This window comes from Rana temporaria, chromosome 1 (assembly GCF_905171775.1).
Source record: "Rana temporaria chromosome 1, aRanTem1.1, whole genome shotgun sequence".
NCBI classification, from domain to species: Eukaryota; Metazoa; Chordata; class Amphibia; order Anura; family Ranidae; genus Rana; species Rana temporaria.
The window spans coordinates 240,854,182-240,874,454 of NC_053489.1; the positions used below are offsets into that span (position 1 = coordinate 240,854,182).

Consider the following 20,273-nt stretch of genomic DNA (forward strand, 5'->3'; position numbering starts at 1 on the left):
CCTGTAACAAAGAACATGTGAAATGCAATAAACATGACATAGTGGGTTGGCTGACCCATAGCGGGTAAAACTGTGAAGTTCAAGTTCAGTCCTTTTTCATCCTTCAGGAACGTTCTCGATGGGTAATATTAGAATGAGTTCCTTAATCGGCCTTGCAAAAGTTTTAAGCTCACCCTTCCTGAAGATCTTCAGCTCCACCTTTCGGACCTTGCCATCCTTGCTAGGAAGAACCTTTGTAATTAGTCCCATAGGCCAGGTGATCCTTTCGGTTTGTTGCTCCTTCATCAATACAAGGTCTCCTTCTTTCAAGTTTGGTTTTTGATGTTGCCATTTCCTCCTTCCTTGAAGAATATTGAGATACTCTTTACGCCATCTGTTCCAGAAGTAATCTGCCAGGTGTTGTACACGTTTCCAGTGTTTTTGGTAGATATTCCCATGGGTAAATTCTCCACTAGGCGTGAGCATATTGTCAGTTTTTTGGGTAAGTAGAATAGCCGGAGACAGTATGGCTGGTGTTTCAGGATCCATAGATACTGGCACAAGGGGTCTTGAATTGATGATAGCTGAAACTTCAGCGAGAAGAGTGACGAGAGTCTCGTGCGTAAGTCTTGAAGAGTTTACATCCATCAACATAGAATTTAAGATGTTGCGTGAGATCCCGATCATTCTCTCCCAGGAACCCCCCATGTGGGAACTATGAGGAGGATTAAAAATCCAGGTGCAACCTTTCTCCGCCAACTGATCTTGGATAGGCTTAGTGTCGATGTTCAGTTCTCTACAGGCGCCGATGAAGTTACTTCCCTGGTCTGACCTCAACTGTTTCACTGGTCCTCTGATGGCGAAGAACCGTCTTAAGGCATTAATGAGGCTGGATGTGTCCATAGATTCTATCACCTCTATATGAACGGCTCGCACACTCATGCAAGTAAATAGCACTTCCCAACGTTTACTGTTTGCGTGACCACCACGGGTTCTACGTGCGGACACCATCCATGGTCCAAAGACGTCTAGGCCAGTGTAGGTGAAGGGCGGCTCTGTGCATAGTCTATCCGCGGGCAAGTCGGCCATTTGTTGGTGTAGCTGTTTTCCTCTGGCTTTACGACAGTGCACACAGTCATGCAGTTGTTGGGCTACACGTTTCTTCATACCTATAATCCAAAGACCCGCAGACCTTAACTTGCCCTCAGTGATTTGTCTGCCCTGGTGTTCAGTCTTTTTGTGGTAATGTCTGATCAACAACGTGGTGATATGATGTTTGCTGGGAATAATGACAGGATTTTGCTCCACAACTCCTAGGTGGGCTTGATTCAAACGACCACCGACTCTGAGCAGGCCAAAACTGTCCATAATTGGGTTTAAGTTTGCAAGGGGACTTTTTATAGGAATCTGCTGTCTGTTGTTCAAGCACTTCCATTCTACGTTAAATTCCTGCTGCTGGACATGACGTATTATGAGAGACTCGCTATGAGAAATGTCCTCAGCAGAGAATGGTTTATGGCAGACGTGCCAACCATGACAATCTTTATCTTCCTGAGTATTGTGATAACATCTGGCGATGTGTACTAACCTTGCAATGGTTCTGACAAGTCTCATCCAACTGGAGAAATGTTCAAAACGATGACAGTCAAGCCTGGAGGTCTGCTTTGTTTCAGTGACTAATGCGCTAACTTCGGCGCGGATTTCTGGATCATTATCAGGATCCTGGATGCTGTAAACTTCCTGTTCACATTTGTCTTCCTGTCCTAGCAGAAACTCTGGGCCTGTAAGCCAAGTAGATTTAGCAAAGGAACCCACAGACGTAGGCCTGGTGGCGTGATCTGCTGGATTAAGTTCAGATGGTATGACAATGTGTTCTCTCGTCTCAGGCTTGCTGTCCATGGTGCGCTGAAGAGAGTTAGATCTGGATAGCGCTTGCTCCTGATTGTCGGGGAGACTTACCCTGGTGGTTCGGAAGGGTAATGGAGAAACCCAGTGATTGGTTTCGTCTTTAAAGAACTCTCTGTCTTCTACTGATAAGGCTACCTTATCATCATCCTTGGTTGTGCGAAAGACTGATCTCCCCAAGTCGTCAGCAAAGAGGGGAGAAATGATGTCAGGTGGTTGTACGAGGTCTGGAGACTTCTCTTTCACTTCATAGTGATGAGGACACGGCTTAATGCAAGTTGTGCGTCCGTCTCCACGCACGTACGTTTTGAAGGAGTCGATTTCTGCTTGATCCAGGCATACGTTTCCTATGACTACCCATCCCAGGTCCAGCCTCTGGGCATATGGTGCGTAGTCGGGACCATTACACTGTTGGCGCACCTTGTGCACCCTTAGATTGTCTCTGCCAAGCAGGAGTAGAATCTCAGCATTGTTGTCCATAGGTGGGATAACGTTGGCTAGGTGCCTTAGGTGCGGTTGGTGAAACGCAGCTTCTGGGGTAGGAATCTCATCCCTATGGTTGGGTATTTGATCGCATTCAATCAGTGTTGGTAGGGGTATTTCGGTATTCCCACTGATGGGGGAAGCAATAAATCCTTGCGCCCTCCTGCCGCTAGTCTCTATACGGCCTGAGCAGGTGTTTAAGATGTAGGGTTCTGATGGTCCCTTTATCCCGAAGGCTTCAAAGAATTTAGGTCCTGCTAGGGACCGGTTGCTTTGGTCATCGATGATGGCATACATTTTTACTGCCTTTTCTGGTAGTCCCTCTGGATAGACCTTGATTAGGCATATTCGGGCACAACATTTCTCACCCTGGCCCTCGCCACATACTTCCAAACATGAGCAGGAAACAGCGGCGGCTGCGTTAGCGTGGTTCTGGGGCTCCCCGCCATGACTTGGAGCGGGACTGGTGGTGACGGCAGCTGGTGAGTCTCTGGGCAGTGGAACTGGGTGCATAGCCGAGGCATGTCTTTCACTATGACACTCCTCACACTTGATGATGGATTTACAGTCCTTAGCCATGTGCTCCAATGAAGCGCAGCATCTGAAACATACCCCAAGCTCGCTGAGGAACTTCTTGCGCTCCTGTATGGGTTTGGATCTAAACCCTCTGCATTTGTTCAGTGAGTGTGGTTTTTTATGAATGGGACATTCACGATTGAAGGACTTGTCTCCTGATGAGGTATTGTACTGTTTACCCGTGGGTGCTGCATAAGATGGTAGGTTAGTCTTTCTAACACTCACGCTGCTCTTAAAGTCTCTGTGTTTATGCATGGCACTCTCATACCTTGGTGATGGTGTCGCTGGAGCTGTAGTGTTGAACTCCAGGAAATCGAGGCTGGGGTCATTCCTCATCTGGGACTGTTCTTCAATGAATCTGCAGAAATGAATAAATGGGGGAAAGGTGATGTCATGCACCCTTTTGTACCTTGAGACTGATGCCGCCCACTTTTCTTGCAGACTGTATGGTAGTTTCACGACAATTGGGTTCACTCCATGGGCTGTATCCAGGTAGCATAGCCCGATCAGACGAGGGTCTCTTTTGGCAAGCTCTAGTTCCATGAGCAGGTCACTCAAATCCTGAAGCTTATGGACGTCCTTAAGATTGATCTTTGGAATGTTCTGCAATCTCTTAAATAGGGCCTTCTCTATAGCTTCTGCACTGCCAAAGGTACGTTCGAGTCTCTGCCAGGCAGCAGCGAGACCTGCTTCTGCTTGTCCCACATAGACAGTTCTGAGGCTCTTGATGCGATTTGTGGAGCTTGGGCCCAGCCATGTGATCAGGAGGTTGAGCTCCTTCTCTGCGTCTAGTTTGAGGTTGGCAATAGTGGCCTTGAAAGTTGCCTTCCAAGCTCTGTGGCTCTCTGCACGGTCATCAAATTTTGAGAGACTTGTGTTAATTAGCTCTCTGATCGCCATAATCCTGGCCAACTCAGACATATCTGATTTCTCACTGCTTGTTGCCACGACAACCTGTGGTGCCGCCGGGGCGTGTAGGCTTTGCGGCGTGAAAGGGTGAGATGCATCCAGGTAGAATGATGCTGCTGCAGGGTTGAGCTGTGATCTAGTCTCTGTAGATCGTGAGGACTGCTGCTTGAGCTGTGGAGGTAGGCCAGGAAACGCCTGATGGCCCTTTTTGTAGTTTCGTAATAACTGTCCTTGAGAAGGCACATCTGGGTGAACACCATCAGGTTGCTCGGGTGCTGTAAGTGACACTGGCACTGTAGGTGGAGATGACTTGGAGGTTTTGGTGTTGTCGGCTTGGACGGTACTGCATACTGGGGGTGATGCAGATAATTGTTCCAGTACATAGTCGCTGGTGCGGTCAGCTGGATCTTCTACCTCCTGTGGTAGCGAGCAGACTGGATCAAGACCTTGGCTTAATGCTTGCTCAAGTAGTCTTACTTTAGCTAATGCAACTTCCTCTTCCATCTCTGATTCAAGAATCTTTATTCGAGCCTCTGCCCTCTTGGCCTCTGCTTCTGCTTCTGCCCTCTTGGCCTCTGCTTCCACTCTTGCCAGAGCTTCTTTTTCAGTGAAGGAACGCCTGACTTTGGATTGCTGTGCATTTATGCGGGCCTCTAGTAGTCTGTCGCTTAGGGTTGAGCTTCTTGAGCACGATGATCTGTATGACCGAGAGGAATGTTTGGATGAATTTGATCTGTGTGATCTAGTTTCTTGCAAATGGGAGATGCGGAGTTCCGCTTTATCTTTAGCAAGCAGCACCATGGTGTCTCTTTGAATGTCTATAGATTCTGCCTTGCTCAGTTCTGAAAGGGCTTCATCATTATTAACGTTTTTTAGAAAGGTTATATACCTTGTGAACAGTCTCTTGTATCCTTCATGAGCTGTGTTCAGCCGCCTGATGCCAACTTGTAAGCTTTGAGTATCACCAGAGGATTTAAGTCCTGACATGAGGGAGGAAACTCGCTCCCATAGCTCTTCCAGGTTATCGCATAGCTCATCTTTTGTGGTTTGATAGTTTTCCCTGACCTTTATTGTCGGTTTGAGGGAGCGTCTTGGTCGCACGACTTGGTCTGCTGGAAGTGTGGGTTCTGCTTCCTGTACTTCTTGGTGATCAGTATCAGGCTGCATTAGCTCTGTTTCATCACTGGGAAACTGTGCAAGGTCCTTTTTGTCCATTTTGATTTAAGGTGCGCTGTCTCTTTAAGAAAATAAACTTTTGAATTGGGGGCTGAAAATTGCAGTGTGGCTGCGCTGGGGCACTCTGGCAAGGTTCCTCAGGTGTTTTAAGTGATTTGCGGGGGTTTAGGTTAGAGAGGGACCCCGTGTGCGTTAACAGTTCTGCTATGCGAGCAAAGATTGATATGGGATATAGGAAACAGCTTGATGAGTTGTGGAGGGCTTTCAGGCAACAGTAAAGATACTGTGGACATGCGGTGCTTGCCCTTAGACTTGTGGAACATGCACTGTAGCCGGGCAGATTCGCTGCAGATAGGCCTGTTGCAGGGCGATTCCTTAGTGTGGTAACTCTGAGGGAATCTGTGACTGGGGTGTGGACATTAAGGCAGTTTTTGACTGTTCTGTTCCCACATGAAGGCGAATGAAGGTATAACTGATAATAGCTGTGTGACTTCTTACCTTCGTATCCAAGCAGTGGGGCAGACAGGACCGGCAGATGTTCAGGTTAGATGGATCCAGACTCAGACATGAAGATGAAATCAGCGTGGGTTTATTCAATCCAGATAAGACAACAAACGGTGATACAATACTGTTCTGTAGTAGTGGTATCAATGCTGACTTGTTAGAATATGTCCTGAGGCTAGCTGCTGTGGCTGCAGAGCTGCTGCTGAGCTGCTGCTAACTACTGCTGACTTCTGCGTGACTTCTGCGTGGTCAAAAACTGATGCCTTCTCGAGCCCAAAAATGTGGAGTGTCTAGTCACACAGCCATGAGGAGATACTGAAATGGCTGGCCCCAGTGAAGAGACCTGCCCAGCAAGAGTCCACGCCTCCGAATAGAAAAAACTTTACTAACAAGAACAGGGACGTGTGGCATGCAAATTCTGGCCAGCAGATCGCAGCAGTGAAAGAAATGCATGAAAACAAACATGTAGAAATAAAGATTAATAATGTAATGTACAAATAACTATAAGGAGAACAGCACAGTTACTTCACAGTAAGAGCTCTGACAATGTGAAATAGACTCTCACAAGAGCTAATTCTGTCTGGCTCAATAGATTGCTTTAAAAAGACTTTGATTCTTTCCTAAATGTACATAATATAACTGGATACTAACATTTATAGGTAAAGTTGATCCAGGGAATATCTGATTGCCTCTTGGGGGATCAGGAAGGACTTTTTTCCCTTGCTGGAGCAAATTGGATCATGCTTTGTTGTTTTTTTTTTTTTTTTGCCTTCCTTCTGGATCAACTGTGTGTATATAGGATTGTATAATTTGTTTCCATATTTATTGGCAGAACTAGGTGGACTTGTGTCTTTTTTCAACTAGACTAACTATGGAACTATGTTAAAAAAAATGTATCCGTTTTTTTTTTTTTGGAGTTTACCAGAGTGCTCAAGGAAGACCCAGCACCCAAATGGCAATTGCCTAGTTGTAAAATACCAATGCTTCTCCCCACCCTGAGAAACCCATCCCAAAAGTGAAGCATGATTGTGGCAGCTTTTCACTGGCAGTGCTGTTCAGGATGGTGGGCAATATGCCGCGTACACACGATAATTTTTCAGCATGAAAAAAAAAACGTTGTTTTTCAGCATGTTTAAAAAACTAAGTTTTTCCAACTTCACCATTAAAACGACGTAGCCCACACACCATCGTTTAAAAAAAGTGATCTAGCAAAGCGCGGTGACATACAACACGTACAACGGCACTTTAAAGGGGAAGTTCCATTCGCCTTTGGGCTGCTTTAGCTGATTCCGTGTTAGTAAAAGACGATTCGCGTTTTTTTGTCTGTTACAGCGTGATGAATAGTTTTACCAGAATGAGCGCTCCCATCTCATAACTTGCTTCTGGGCATGCGCGGGTTTTTTTCGTCGTTTTAGCCCACACACGATCATTTTTTACAACCCGAAAAACGACATTGTTTAAAACGACGTTAAAAATTGCAGCATGTTCGATTCTTTTTTTTTTTTTGTCATTTTTCAGAACCTGGAAAATGATGTGTAGCCCACACATGATCATTTTAAATTACTTTTTTGAAAAACAATGTTTTTTTCATGCTGGAAAATGATCGTGTGTACGCGGCAATACTGTGGGAACCAGATACAAAGCAATTCAGGACAACCAGTTTTGGTCAATGTCTGGAACTGGGATGGAGTTTCTAATGTTTCACAATATGGAACAGTCCAAGGGTTATTTAATTTTTTTTTTTATAATGGACTAAATAATTTCCTTCATCATATACAGTTGTGCGCATAAGTTTACATACCCTGGCAGAATTTATGATTTCTTGGCCATTTTTCAGAGAAAATGAATGATAACACAAACACTTTTCTTTCAGTCATGATTAGTGTTTGCTTGAAGCCATTTATTATCAATCAGCTGTCTTTATAGATAAAGTGAAACTCCTGCGCTGTCTGTGGTGGGAAAGGGAGGGAAAGTGACGGGAATACTGCTGCAAATACTAAGAGGGTCTACCTTGATAGACAAGTGATATATAAAACAAGTGAAAAATATTTGCGCTGTGAAAAGAAATATATAAAAATAAACAAATATCAAAATGGCAAAAAACAATGTGAAAGTGACAATAAGATGGCAGTAAGATAGCGATATACTGAACGGTCCCTAGATATACAGAATGATACACATATGATCTATGTTAAAGAGTCCAGCAGCACAAAGGTAACACAGTTCATAAAAAGTCTGATCCAGCTGATGGAAAAAGGTAAAAAAGAAGCACTCAGAAGAAAAGGACCCCGTAACCGAAGACTGGTGGAAAAGGTAAGCCACACATCATAAGATCTCACACACACCTCCAGTGGTCCCAGCAGCTCACCTCACGGCTAGTAACTAAAGCTTGTTGACCAAATCCTTATGCATGAGGTCCGGGTCTGTATAGCAGGTGTTCGTCTCAATACAGGGCAGTACATGCAAAACAAGAGGACATGCAGCGGGATGGTGTAATATTGTTAAAGCAGGGAGCCTCGGACGTGACCAGTATTAAATGCACTCACATAAATATAAAAATATAGGGCTTATCTCCACGAGCAGCGAGCTCGTCAATGACCTGCTTCTCCTCCTCCAAGTCTCCTATATGTCAGGCTGAAGGTACTAGGTGACTCACGGCTAGCAACTAAACCTTATTGACTAAATCCTTATGCATGAGATCCGAGTCTGTATAGCAGATGTTAATCTCGGTACAGGGCAGTACATGCAAAACAAGAGAACATGCAACGGGATGGTGTAATATTGTTACAGCAGGGAGCCTCAGACGTAACCAATATTAGATGCACTCACATGAATATAAAAATAAAAATATGAATAGGAGCTAAAACCATAAGCAGGGCAGGCCTTACTAAGAGCAGGACAGGATGGGAGAAAGACTTAGGTCAAATGACCACGGAACAATGGAGTGCGATCTTGAGGAGGGGGGTATTGGTTTCGATCTCCCCATCTCAGAAGGTATCACACTTGTTCCTCTTGCATAGAGTGTACTATACCCCCAGGAGAATGTTCAATCTTGGGTGGAGAAGTACTGACGAATGCCTAAGGTGCAGAGCGACAGGCAATCTTATCCACATGTTATGGAAATGCCCAAAGCTATTTAGATACTGGGAGGAGGTGGTTGCCAAAATAAATAAAACTTTTAAAACTAAGCTTGAAGCTGAGTCTAAGATATGCTTATTAGGCAGCATAGAGGAAAACAGAGTGCCAGCCAGCTCCCTTGAAGTGGTGCTGAGATGCCTCTTCCAGGCAAGGAAGTTAATTGCCTTGAGGTGGCAGGCCCAGATGCCACCCACTGTTAAATCATGGGTTGAAACCATTAACACAATGATTTGGAGTGAGAGAGTGACACTCACTAGGCAGGGCAATTATAGAAAGTTTGTGAGGATGTGGAAACCCTGGCTAGATGAAACAGGATGCTCTATATAAAAAGAGGACTGTCGTCATCCAAATTCAATAAATATCTTAACCCGCTATCGGGCATTCCTCCATGAGGAAGATTCACTTAAAGTATATTGATTTCCTAAATTGGCTCACGGTGTGATGGGAGGGTGGGTGGGAGGGTGAGGGTGTGTGGGGTGGGGGGGGGGAGGAGAGGTATGACAGTTTAGAATAAAGAGATCTTTCATTTATTTAAAATGGTACAAAGAAAGAGGTGAGGACAAGATAGGGGGAAAATGGGGAAAAATGTATGGTTGTGTATTTTTTATATTACGCACGATGATGTAATATCTTTTGTATCTTTTTGTATGCAAACAACATAAAAAAAGTATTGTAAAAAAATACGTTGTGACCCGACGTAAATGACGTTTTTTTTAACGGCGCATGCGCCGTCCGTAAGGGTATCCCTGTGCGCATGCTTGAAATTAAACCGGAACAAGGCAATGCTTACGACGGTGACGTCATTCTATGCAAATCCCTATTCGCGAACAACTTATGCAAACGACATAAAAAATTCAAAATTCGACACGGGAACGACGGCGATACTTAACAAAGGATACGCCTCATATAGCAGGGGTAACTATACGCCGGAAAAATCCGGACGCAAACGACATAAAAAAATGCGCCGGCCGGACGTACGTTCGTGGATCGCCGTATCTAGCTAATTTGCATACTTGACGTGGAATTCGATGGAAACGCCACCTAGCGGCCAGCGGAAAAATGCACCTAAGATCCGACGGCGTACTAAGACGTACGCCTGTCGGATTGAGCCTAGATGCAGTCGTATCTTGTTTTGTAGATACAAAACAAAGATACGACGCAGGAACTTTGAAATTACGCGGCGTATCAATAGATACGCCGGTGTAATTCTTCTGTGGATCTGGCCCGTAGTGTTTATGGTTGTGCCTAAAGCTACATTTTGGTCTCATCACTCCAAATGACTTTGTGCCAGAAGCTTGTCTCTGTGCTGTTTGGCGCAGTGTAAGCTGGATACTTTGTGGCATTTGTGTAGTAATGGCTTTCTCCTTGCGACTCAACCATGCAGCCCATCTTTCTTCAAGTGCCTCCTTATTGTGCATCCTGAAACAGCCACACCACATGTTTTCAGAGAGTCCTGTATTTCACCTGAAGTTATGTGTTGGTTTTTCTTTGCATCCCGAACAATTTTCCTGGCAGTTGTGGCTGAAACTTTAGTTGGTCTGCCTGGCCGTGGTTTGGTTTCAACTGAACCCCTCATTTTACACTTCTTGATTTGAGTTTGAACACTGCTGATTTGTATTCTCAATTCCTTGGATATATTTTTATATCCCTTTCCTGTTTTATACAGTTCAACTACCTTTTCCCGCAGATCCTTTGACAATTCTTTTGCTATCCCCATGACTCAGAATCCAGAAATAGTGCAGCACTGGATGAAAGCTGCAAGGGCCTGTCAGGAGTCCAGAAAATCATTGATCTTTTATACACACACACACTAATTACAAGCAAACAGATCACAGGTGAGGATGGTTACATTTAATAGCCATTCAAACCCCTTTGGGTCAACTTATGTGCAAGTTATCAGGCCAAAATCACCAGGGGGTGTAAACTTTTGATAAGGGTTATTTGGGTAGTTTCTGCTCTAATTATGATTTAAAAAGAGTAAACACAGTTGATTGATAATAAATGGCTTCAGCCAAACACTAACCACTATTGAAAGAAAAGTGTTTGTGTTATCATTCATATTCTCTTAAAAATGGCCAAGAAATCATAATTCTGCCAAGGTATGTAAACTTATGTGCACAACTGTATATCAGTTTGTGGTAAATTGTTTGTGAGGGCTTCAATGCATGAAAAGGCTACTATTTTAACAAATAAACATTCTATTCTAATGTATTGTATTGATAATAATAATCTACATTGAAATATTTGTAGCATATGAATATCTGCACTGTTCTTGAACAGGTAGTTTCCAGCACAAATATGTGAATGTTTAGGACTTCTCTGTTTATAAAATGTAAAACAATTAATGCTCGGTATTTATATAATAAAAAAACCCAAAGGTTGGCGCTGCGCTAAAAAATTGTTGATAAAAAAGTGATGAGTGTTTATGAACAAACAAAAGAAAAATGTGTAGCAGCTAGCACTAAAATGTGTACAACAAATTAAAAAGCATAAATATAGAAGGCAGTGCAGCGCTGTTAATAGTGATAGAATACTTAAATACAATTAAGTAAAAGCAGTGTAAACAAAAAGAACTTTTTGATAAGAGAAAAAATCCAAATAAATGAATTAAATTAATGAGTGATAAAACTAAACAGCAAAGTCCATTTAAAAACCCAAAAATTAAAAAGTGTCTCAATCTGGTGTGAAAAACAAATCCTTAGTTAACAAGATGTGATGATATCTTGATTGCTGTGAGAAGGTGTTCACCCATGCAACTCGTGAAGTAAAGATTAACCGCTTACCGGAGGTAAAGACTGTTTTCCACCAGTCCTATAGAGCGTATGGGAAGTCTGGTCTCCCAATACCCTTTCAGCAATAATTAAACCTCAGCAATCGATCCGGGTATCTCCTCCCTCACTCCTCAGCCAGAAGAGGCGTGTACAAACTGTGCACTCGTCTGTGCACACTCAGCTCCAAGAATACAAAGGCCCCTTTGTATTCTTGGAGCTGAGTGTGCACAGACGAGTGCACAGTTTGTACACGCCTCTTCTGGCTGAGGAGTGAGGGAGGAGATACCCGGATCGATTGCTGAGGTTTAATTATTGCTGAAAGGGTATTGGGAGACCAGACTTCCCATACGCTCTATAGGACTGGTGGAAAACAGTCTTTACCTCCGGTAAGCGGTTAATCTTTACTTCACGAGTTGCATGGGTGAACACCTTCTCACAGCAATCAAGATATCATCACATCTTGTTAACTAAGGATTTGTTTTTCACACCAGATTGAGACACTTTTTAATTTTTGGGTTTTTAAATGGACTTTGCTGTTTAGTTTTATCACTCATTAATTTAATTCATTTATTTGGATTTTTTCTCTTATCAAAAAGTTCTTTTTGTTTACACTGCTTTTACTTAATTGTATTTAAGTATTCTATCACTATTAACAGCGCTGCACTGCCTTCTATATTTCGGTATTTATATAACCATTAAATAAAATAAAAAACCGCATCAGTATGAAATTTATTTTTAAAACAAAGATTAATTGGCTGAACGTTATGCATTAGGTTTTGAAAGAAGTAGATCATTCTTTCCAACATGAGGTTCTTCATGAAAACATATATAATGGCCTGGGAATGGTTAATCTTCTTTGTCTATCTACACAGAAATTCGAGAAGCCTTCAAGGTGTTTGATCGGGACGGAAATGGTTTCATCTCCAAGCAGGAGCTGGGCACCGCAATGAGGTCGCTGGGGTACATGCCCAATGAAGTGGAACTGGAGATCATTATACAGAGGCTGGATATGGATGGTAAGGCCTGGGAGTATTGTCTGTGCTTCATTGGGATACAGTATGGTACCACAAAACTTGTACTTGCTCTTTGCATATATCCTGATTACAGTGGAGAGCATTCTGTCTACAGTCTTCTAAGCTGTTTTATATTTACAGGACATTCTTTGTGAATTCATGGAGTAGCCTGTGTTTGTGTTACGCTCTGGACAACTCTAAATACTTGGTGCTTGTATAATAACAACTATGATGTAGAACCCAATTCATAAATGTAAATAATTTTTTCTTCATCATGAAATTAGATTTAAAGGGAATGTATGGTGATTGCAGTGTCTATTCATATATACATTATAAAATAAGCTAAAAAGAAATCATATTTTAAAATCTGTTGATGATTCTTTTTAAAACGTGTCTACAGTTTGTATAGCATGCTATTAATATATCTTAATTGATGCAGCCAGCCATGTTTGCTATTACAAAAATTCAACTTCCTGTTTGTCTGATTACTTTTCCTTTTTTTACAATCCAAGACTATGATTCCGTGGTATTTGCAAACTTAATGTTTGTTCCCTCTTGTGGTAAAACTACCACCTTTTATATATTTAATACAATAACAAAAATATGAAAAAGCAAAATTGTAGGAAGCCTCTAGGAATGTAAAATTGTGATAATAGCTGAAAAAATTTGCTCACTGAAAAAATATTATACTTTTCCTTTAGGAACATGTGAAGCTAACATAAATTTAATAGCTAGATTGTACTTGACCATATTATATTAAAATTTGGACTGTGAGGTGCAAATATTTGGATGTCTTTTTGTATAGTAATAGTATATTGTTATATTACAGTTTTTTGCTTTGGAATTTCCCATGCATTTCACTGAATGTTGTGGTAGATCGCGCTCAGTATGTATTCCCTCCAGGCTTGTCTGCAAGTTCCTTATCAGTAATTCAGGGACGTTACATGCATAGAAGAAAAATTGATCCTGTACCAAAGATAGCTAAAAAAAGCTGTTTGCTAATAATATGGAATAGTGCCTGTATAAAGTGAAGTGTTTGGTAATTCCAAATCCTTTTAGTTAGTAGTTAAATCTGTAAAAAATCAGACCATGTATTGTTGAACAAATTTGGCATTATACGCTCTTATATTTTATATTTTTAACACAGGAAGCAACACTATATTGAGGTAATCCACTATGATGATATGCTTCTATGCTTTTTTCTTTGATAAACTTGTAGATTGAAAGTATGATTTGACCATATTTTCCACTGCGCACAATTATTTAACAACTGAAAGCAATGATTTCCTAGAAATCATTACTTTATCCATACCTTGTATTGCTCCTTTTTCTGCTCACCATTAAACATCTTAAACTCACACATGTATCTACAGTTGTGCTCATAAGTTTGCATACCCTGACAGAAATTGTGAAATTTTGGTATTAATATTGAAAATATAACTGATCATGCTGTAATTGAACGTCCAGCACCCAGCTTGGGTGCCTCTGTCAAGATATAGCTTCCTCCAGTCTGAAACCAGGAAACAAGTATAATAGTTGAATATTGTACTCAACATACTAGACGACACTAGCTTAGATGCAAACTGGAACTCTTTATTGTAAATTCACAGAGAATGTATACCATGCAAGATTAGATAAGAGTTTGATAACATTACCCTAACTATACAAACGGCAAACAGGAATATAATTAACAGAGCTAAGGAACAGCCAACATAAACAGTATGCTAATCCACATCTAGCAACTAATAAATTAACTAATTAACAACAAGCCACCAGACAGTCCAGCACCTATAACCCTGAATACACAAAGTACATTATACATTTTTATAAGCATAAACACATAACATGCACAATAGTTCGATAACAAGGTAAAGTGGACACACTATTATTTACATCTCCAAGAGATGATCACACAGACAGAAACTATAGGTGACTCAATTAACAATGGGAATGCACACCTAGGAGACATGCAATGGGAGACTTACTTAACAATAAACACATGTAGGTAGATTCACGTAGGGGCGCCTAACTTTAGGGCGGCCTAGCCTAGCCTTTTTAGGCTACACCGCCGTAAATTAGTTAGGCTAATAGTGATTCTCAAACCACTTACCTGCTAATTTTCGGCGGCGTAGCCTAAAACGAGTGGGCGTAAGGGCGCCTGATTCAAATGACTTGGAGGGGGGCGTGTTGTATGGAAATGAGGCTTGACCTCAAGTTTTTTGACGTTTTTTGACACTGCGCATGCGCTGGGCGACTACATTTCCCAGTGCGCATTGCGGCTAAGTAGGCCGTACGGGCCTATTGATTTCGACGTGTACATAAACGGCGTAAATCTCGATTCGCGGACGACGTGCGCAAACGACGTAAAAAATGTGAACCTCGCAGCGGGAACGGCGGCCATACTTAACATTGTTATTCCACCTCATAGGTGGAATAACTTTAGGTGGCCTATCCCTTACGTAAACGACGTAATGCGACGGTGTAGGCCTGGCGTACGTTCGTGAATCGGCGTATCCCCTCATTTACATGATCTATGCCGGCCGCAATGGAAGCGCCATCTAGCGGACAACAGAAACATTGCAAGCTAAAATAGAACGGCGCAAGCCGGCCTATCTTAGCTTTGTTTAAGTGTATCTCTGTTTGAGAATACACTTAAACAAACGCCGGCGTAGATTCAGAGTTAGGTCGGCTTATCTACTGATAAGCCGGCCTAACTCTTTGTGAATCTACCTAATAATACCTTAATAAGCAGACTATATCAGGAGACCCCAGTATCAGGTTGGTTTGAGCTGATTGGATCAACATCTACTCTGAGGCCCGGTACACACGACCGAGTTTCTCGGCAGAATTCAGCCAGAAACTCGATCGGAGCTGGATTCTGCCGAGAAACTCAGTCGTGTGTACACTTTTCAGTGAGGAAGCCGACGAGGAACTCGTCGGGCCAAATAGAGAACATGTTCTCTATTTCCACGTTGTTCAATGAGGAAAGTCGGCCCGCCGAGATCCTCGGCGGCTTCAACACTGAACTCGACGAGGAACTCGATGTGTTTGGCACGTCGAGTTCCTCGAATGTGTGTACGGGGCCTGAGTCTCAAAGTCCAAATCAGTCATTGCTGGTTTGGGCACAAAGGACCCAAATATGTATCCCAAGCCTAGATTTAAAGAGTCTGTGTGTTTTGGGGAGAGACAGACCCAATCCGAAGACCACTCCAAGGTTTCCCTAGGCACACACATCTCAAGACTAGAGCCCCCTCAAAATCCAGGACCCATAGTCAATAGGCAAGCAGCTACTATGCAGTCCCCTCCAAAATCCACCCCTCCCCTTGGTTGGGTCTGTCACACATGCCAAAAAACTCTCTTTTTTTAAGGATAGGGATCATATGAAACCATTTATTATCACATAATTGTTTGGCTCCTTTTTAAATCATAACAATGACAAAAATCCCCCAAATAGCCCAGATAAAAAGTTAACATACCCTGGCATGTTTGGCCTTCGTACAGACACACAAGATGGCACCTTACCTAAACGTTAGACCTACACAAAGGCGAGGTCTAAAAACATTTGTCCCAGTGAGTGGGTACTGTTTCACAGGTATCTTCAGACCCACATGTATTATGTAATATATTGCTTAAATGGCAAGACTCCAATCATAATAAATGCAGGAAAAACATGGAAAGACTATCTTGGTGCAGTATCAAAGGGTATTACAGTTTATATAAGCACTCACAAATATAGTGCACTTGTAACATCTAGTGCACTAGATAGTTCACATGCAGCATGAATAGTAATTGATTAGTGGCTTCCCTAAGAATGAGCGTTCCTGGATGAATGTTAGAGATGGCCAAAAGCACACAAATGGGCGTAATGACGAAGCACAACAGACACTTATTGGGACATTGTATATATATATTTTCATATATATTAGTTTTTCTCACATGCTTATAGACTATTTGCACTCTATAGCTTGTTAAAGCCATATCTGTGATCTATATTGTTTTTAGTTATTTTACAGGAATACACTTTTGTTTAATTTTAATACACTTATGTCTTTGTAAAGTCATTTTGGTTGCGCTACACTTTGTTAGAGCTTTAACCAACTAGATATACTTTTGAAAAAAGACTGTAAAGTCCTATCTTTCCTGCTGCTGATCCCCACTATATTTTATAGACATCCTCCTCTGAGGCCCCGTACACATGCGAGGATCTATCTGCTGGGATTTATCCGCTGATCAGTTCCAGCGGATAGATCCTGTGGTGTGTACGGGGCCTAAAGTTTGTAGGGAAACAGACATCCCTGGGAATGTTGCTCTCCTGTATCCTCACAGCTCTCGCTGGTTCCTCTATGTTTTCATAGAATACAATAGTGGCATGGAGGTCAGCATGGGAACCACTGAGAGCTGTGGGGACTAAGGAGATCAACATTCCCAGAAATATCAGAGTTTGGTAGGATGGGCAGCAGGAAAAACTGGTATTTACAGTCTTTTTCTTACAAGTATATCTATTTGGCATTTTTTTCTTTAAAGGCATGGTTTCTTTATAACTCCTGTCAGTTTTCTTTTACTTTTTGTCCTGGAAATTTCCATTTTCTTCCAGTGTTGTTGACAACTGTATACAAATGAATACAAAAAGTATACATATTGTATTTCCCATAATTTGTTATCCCATTGGCAATGGTTACCAGGACTGTTAGTAAAGGTAAATTTAACCAGGAGAGATGTAGACAGAAATAAAATCCTTACAGGTGTCCTAACCCTTCTCTACTAAATTAAAAAGATACTTTCTATCTGTTTTCATTAGGAAAACTTACCCTCAATTGCTGTTCCAGTTACAAGAAGGACAAAAAGTAGGGGGGAAATAGGGAAATGTAGATAGCAGATTGAGGTTTTTAACCTTTCCCCAATTTATCCAAAAGTTGTAAAAACATTTTGTCGTCTTACATAAACACATACGAATGGCTGTCCCGCTAGCTGTACCATGCAACAATATTTATGAATCGATTGTTATATATAAAATACTACAAAAACAGGTAATATGATATGAATGCTGAAAATTCAGCTGCTCTGTTTGCTACCCTGTTTCCCCAAAAATAAGACCTACCCTGAAAATAAGACCTATCATTATTTCCCAGGAGGGCTGCAATATAAGACCTAACCCGAAAATAAGTCCTAGTTAAAAATGCTTGTAAAATCCTAAAATCCACTCTATTACAGTAGTATATAATGTACAATGTGTGTGTTTCTGTAATATAATTGTGGGGAAGAGAGCTACGGCGGGTCACAGAAGCGCAGATTGGCGCTATAACAAAGGTATTTGGCACAATTATATTACAGGAACACGCACATTGTACATTATATAATACTGTAATAGAGAGGATTGTAGGATTTTACAAGCATTTTAACTCAGTTCACACTGGGGATTTCTGACAGGCAGGGAGGGAGAGGGGGAGAGAAGACCGCACATTACATGGTAAGACCTACCCCGAAAATAAGCCCTACTGTGTCTTTTGTTGGCATAATTAATATAAGACCCGGGCTTATTTTCGGGGAAACACGGTAAAAGCTTTAGTGAAAATGTATTTTCTTTAGGAAATGACCTTATACACGATTATTTTTCGGGTTGTAAAAAAATATATATTTTTTTTAAAATGTCATTTAAAACGATCGTGTGTGGGCTTCAGAGCATTTTTCGGGTTCTGAAAAACGAAAAAAAAATTCGAACAGGCTCTATTTTTTCACAACGTTTTAAACAATGTAGTTTTTCGGGTTGTAAAAAATGATCGCGTGTGGGCTTTAACGACGTGAAAAAAACGCACATGCTCAGAAGCAAGCTATGAGACGGGAGCGCTCGTTCTGGTAAAACTACCGTTCGTAATGGAGTAAGCACATTCATCACGCTGTAACAGACAGAAAAGCGTAAATCGTCTTTTACTAACACAAAATCAGCTAAAGCAGCCCAAAGCGTGGCGCCATCCGAATGGAAGTTCCCCTTTATAGTGCCGTTGTACGTTATGTACGTCACAGCGCTTTGCTAGAGCATTTTTTTTTCACTATCGTGTGTAGCCAACTTCGTTTTAATGATGAAGTTGAAAAAACTTTGTTTTTTCTAAGGCTGAAAAACATCGTTTTTTACAACCCAAAAAAATGATAGTGTCATGATTGCTTTCCTAATTCATTGGAAAAAGATATTTCTCATTTACAAAAGAGCCTGTTGTCTGGTATTTTTGAACCCTTCTTTTTTGGAAATATGGAGAATGTTAAAAGATAAGTTGAGCTGAAAATAAAATTTTAAAGATACCAAGGGGTATATATTAATAAATGTTTTCATACAAGATTTACTCAAGATTTGCACATTTTCCTAATTGGGCTCAATCAGAAATAAATTGTGAAAGTTGTATAAATCATGTGTGAAAACGTTTACAAGGGGTATTTATTTATACCCCTTGGTATTTTTCAAATTTTACTTTCAGCTCAATGTATCTTTTAACATTCTCCATATTTGCAAACATAATAACTAATGAAGAGCAGTATTTGAAATACAGAACACATTTGTTTTCAATATACAGAAATTTAATATATGGTATGCTATCTTCAGAGATAGTATTGTCAAAGAAATATTAGGTACCGAAATTCAACAGCAAGGTGCCCTTCAAAACCATTTTCAGTACTATACAATTCTGGGTGGGTGGGTTTTTGACATAACTCCCATAATCTTAAAACTGTATGGTATCATTGCACCATTAATGCTTCTCTAAAGAAGATGTGGTTTCTATATCTTAAGTTGAGGTGTGTCAACGAGCCTTAGGCAGCTGTAGACTCAGGGCCAGATTCTCCAAAGAGATACGATGGCGTATCTCCAGATACGCCGTCGTATCTCTGAGTTGCGCCGTCGTATCTATGCGCCTGATTCTTAGAATCAGTTACGCATAGATTTCCCTTAGATCCGACAGGCGTAAGTCTCTTACGCTGTCGGATCGTAACTGCATATTTACGCTGGCCTCTAGGGGCGTGTACGCTGATTTACGCATCGAAATATGTAAATCAGCTAGATGCGCGAATTCACGAACGTACGCCCGGCCGACGCAGTATAGTTACGCCTTTTACGTTAGGCTTTTCCCGGCGTAAAGTTACCCCTGCTATATGGTGGCGTAAGTGCGGCGTACCAATGTTAAGTATGGCCGTCGTTCCCGCGACAAAATGTGAACATTTTGCTTCGTTTGCGTAACTCGTCCGTGAATGGGGCTGGACGTAATTTCCGTTCACGTCAAAACCAATACGTCCTTGCGGCGTATTAGGAGCAATGCACACTGGGAGATTTCCACGGACGGCGCATGGGCCGTTCGTGAAAAACGTCAATCACGTCGGGTCACAGAACATTAACATAAAACACGCCCCCCTGTCCCACATTTGAATTAGGGCTTACGGGCGGCCGATTTACGCTACGCCGCCGCAACTTACGGAGCAAGTGCTTTGAGAATACTGCATTCGCCCGTCTAAGTTGCGGAGGCGTAACGTAAATCAGATACGTTACGCCCGCACAAAGTTACGCGCTCCTACCAGAATCTGGCCCAAAATAAATACCAAAACACTTAAAAAGTGACCAAGTGCCTAAGTGTAAACCTGTAGGAGAGTAGAATACCCGAAATAAATCAATAAGGATAATGTGAAATCCAATATCTGTACCAAAAATGATGACAACGATAAGTAAACATAAAATAAAACAAATCAATGAATAAAAATCCAATTAAGTGAATTCAAAATAAAGTGTAAAAATACAGATAAAACCGTGTGTAGACACGGATGATGTCACTTCCGGTCACAC

At 41.6% G+C, this 20,273-nt stretch overlaps 1 protein-coding gene across 1 annotated transcript in view; it reads left to right on the forward strand.

Moving 5' to 3' along the window:
- The window catches only part of CABP7 (calcium binding protein 7), a 211,993-nt gene that overhangs the window by 153,068 nt on the left and 38,652 nt on the right, over positions 1 to 20,273 (forward strand). Inside the window, exon 2 of the mRNA XM_040351959.1 lies at positions 12,314 to 12,457. Coding sequence (XP_040207893.1) covers positions 12,314 to 12,457 — 144 coding nt within the window. The remainder of the gene's footprint in view (positions 1 to 12,313; positions 12,458 to 20,273) is intronic.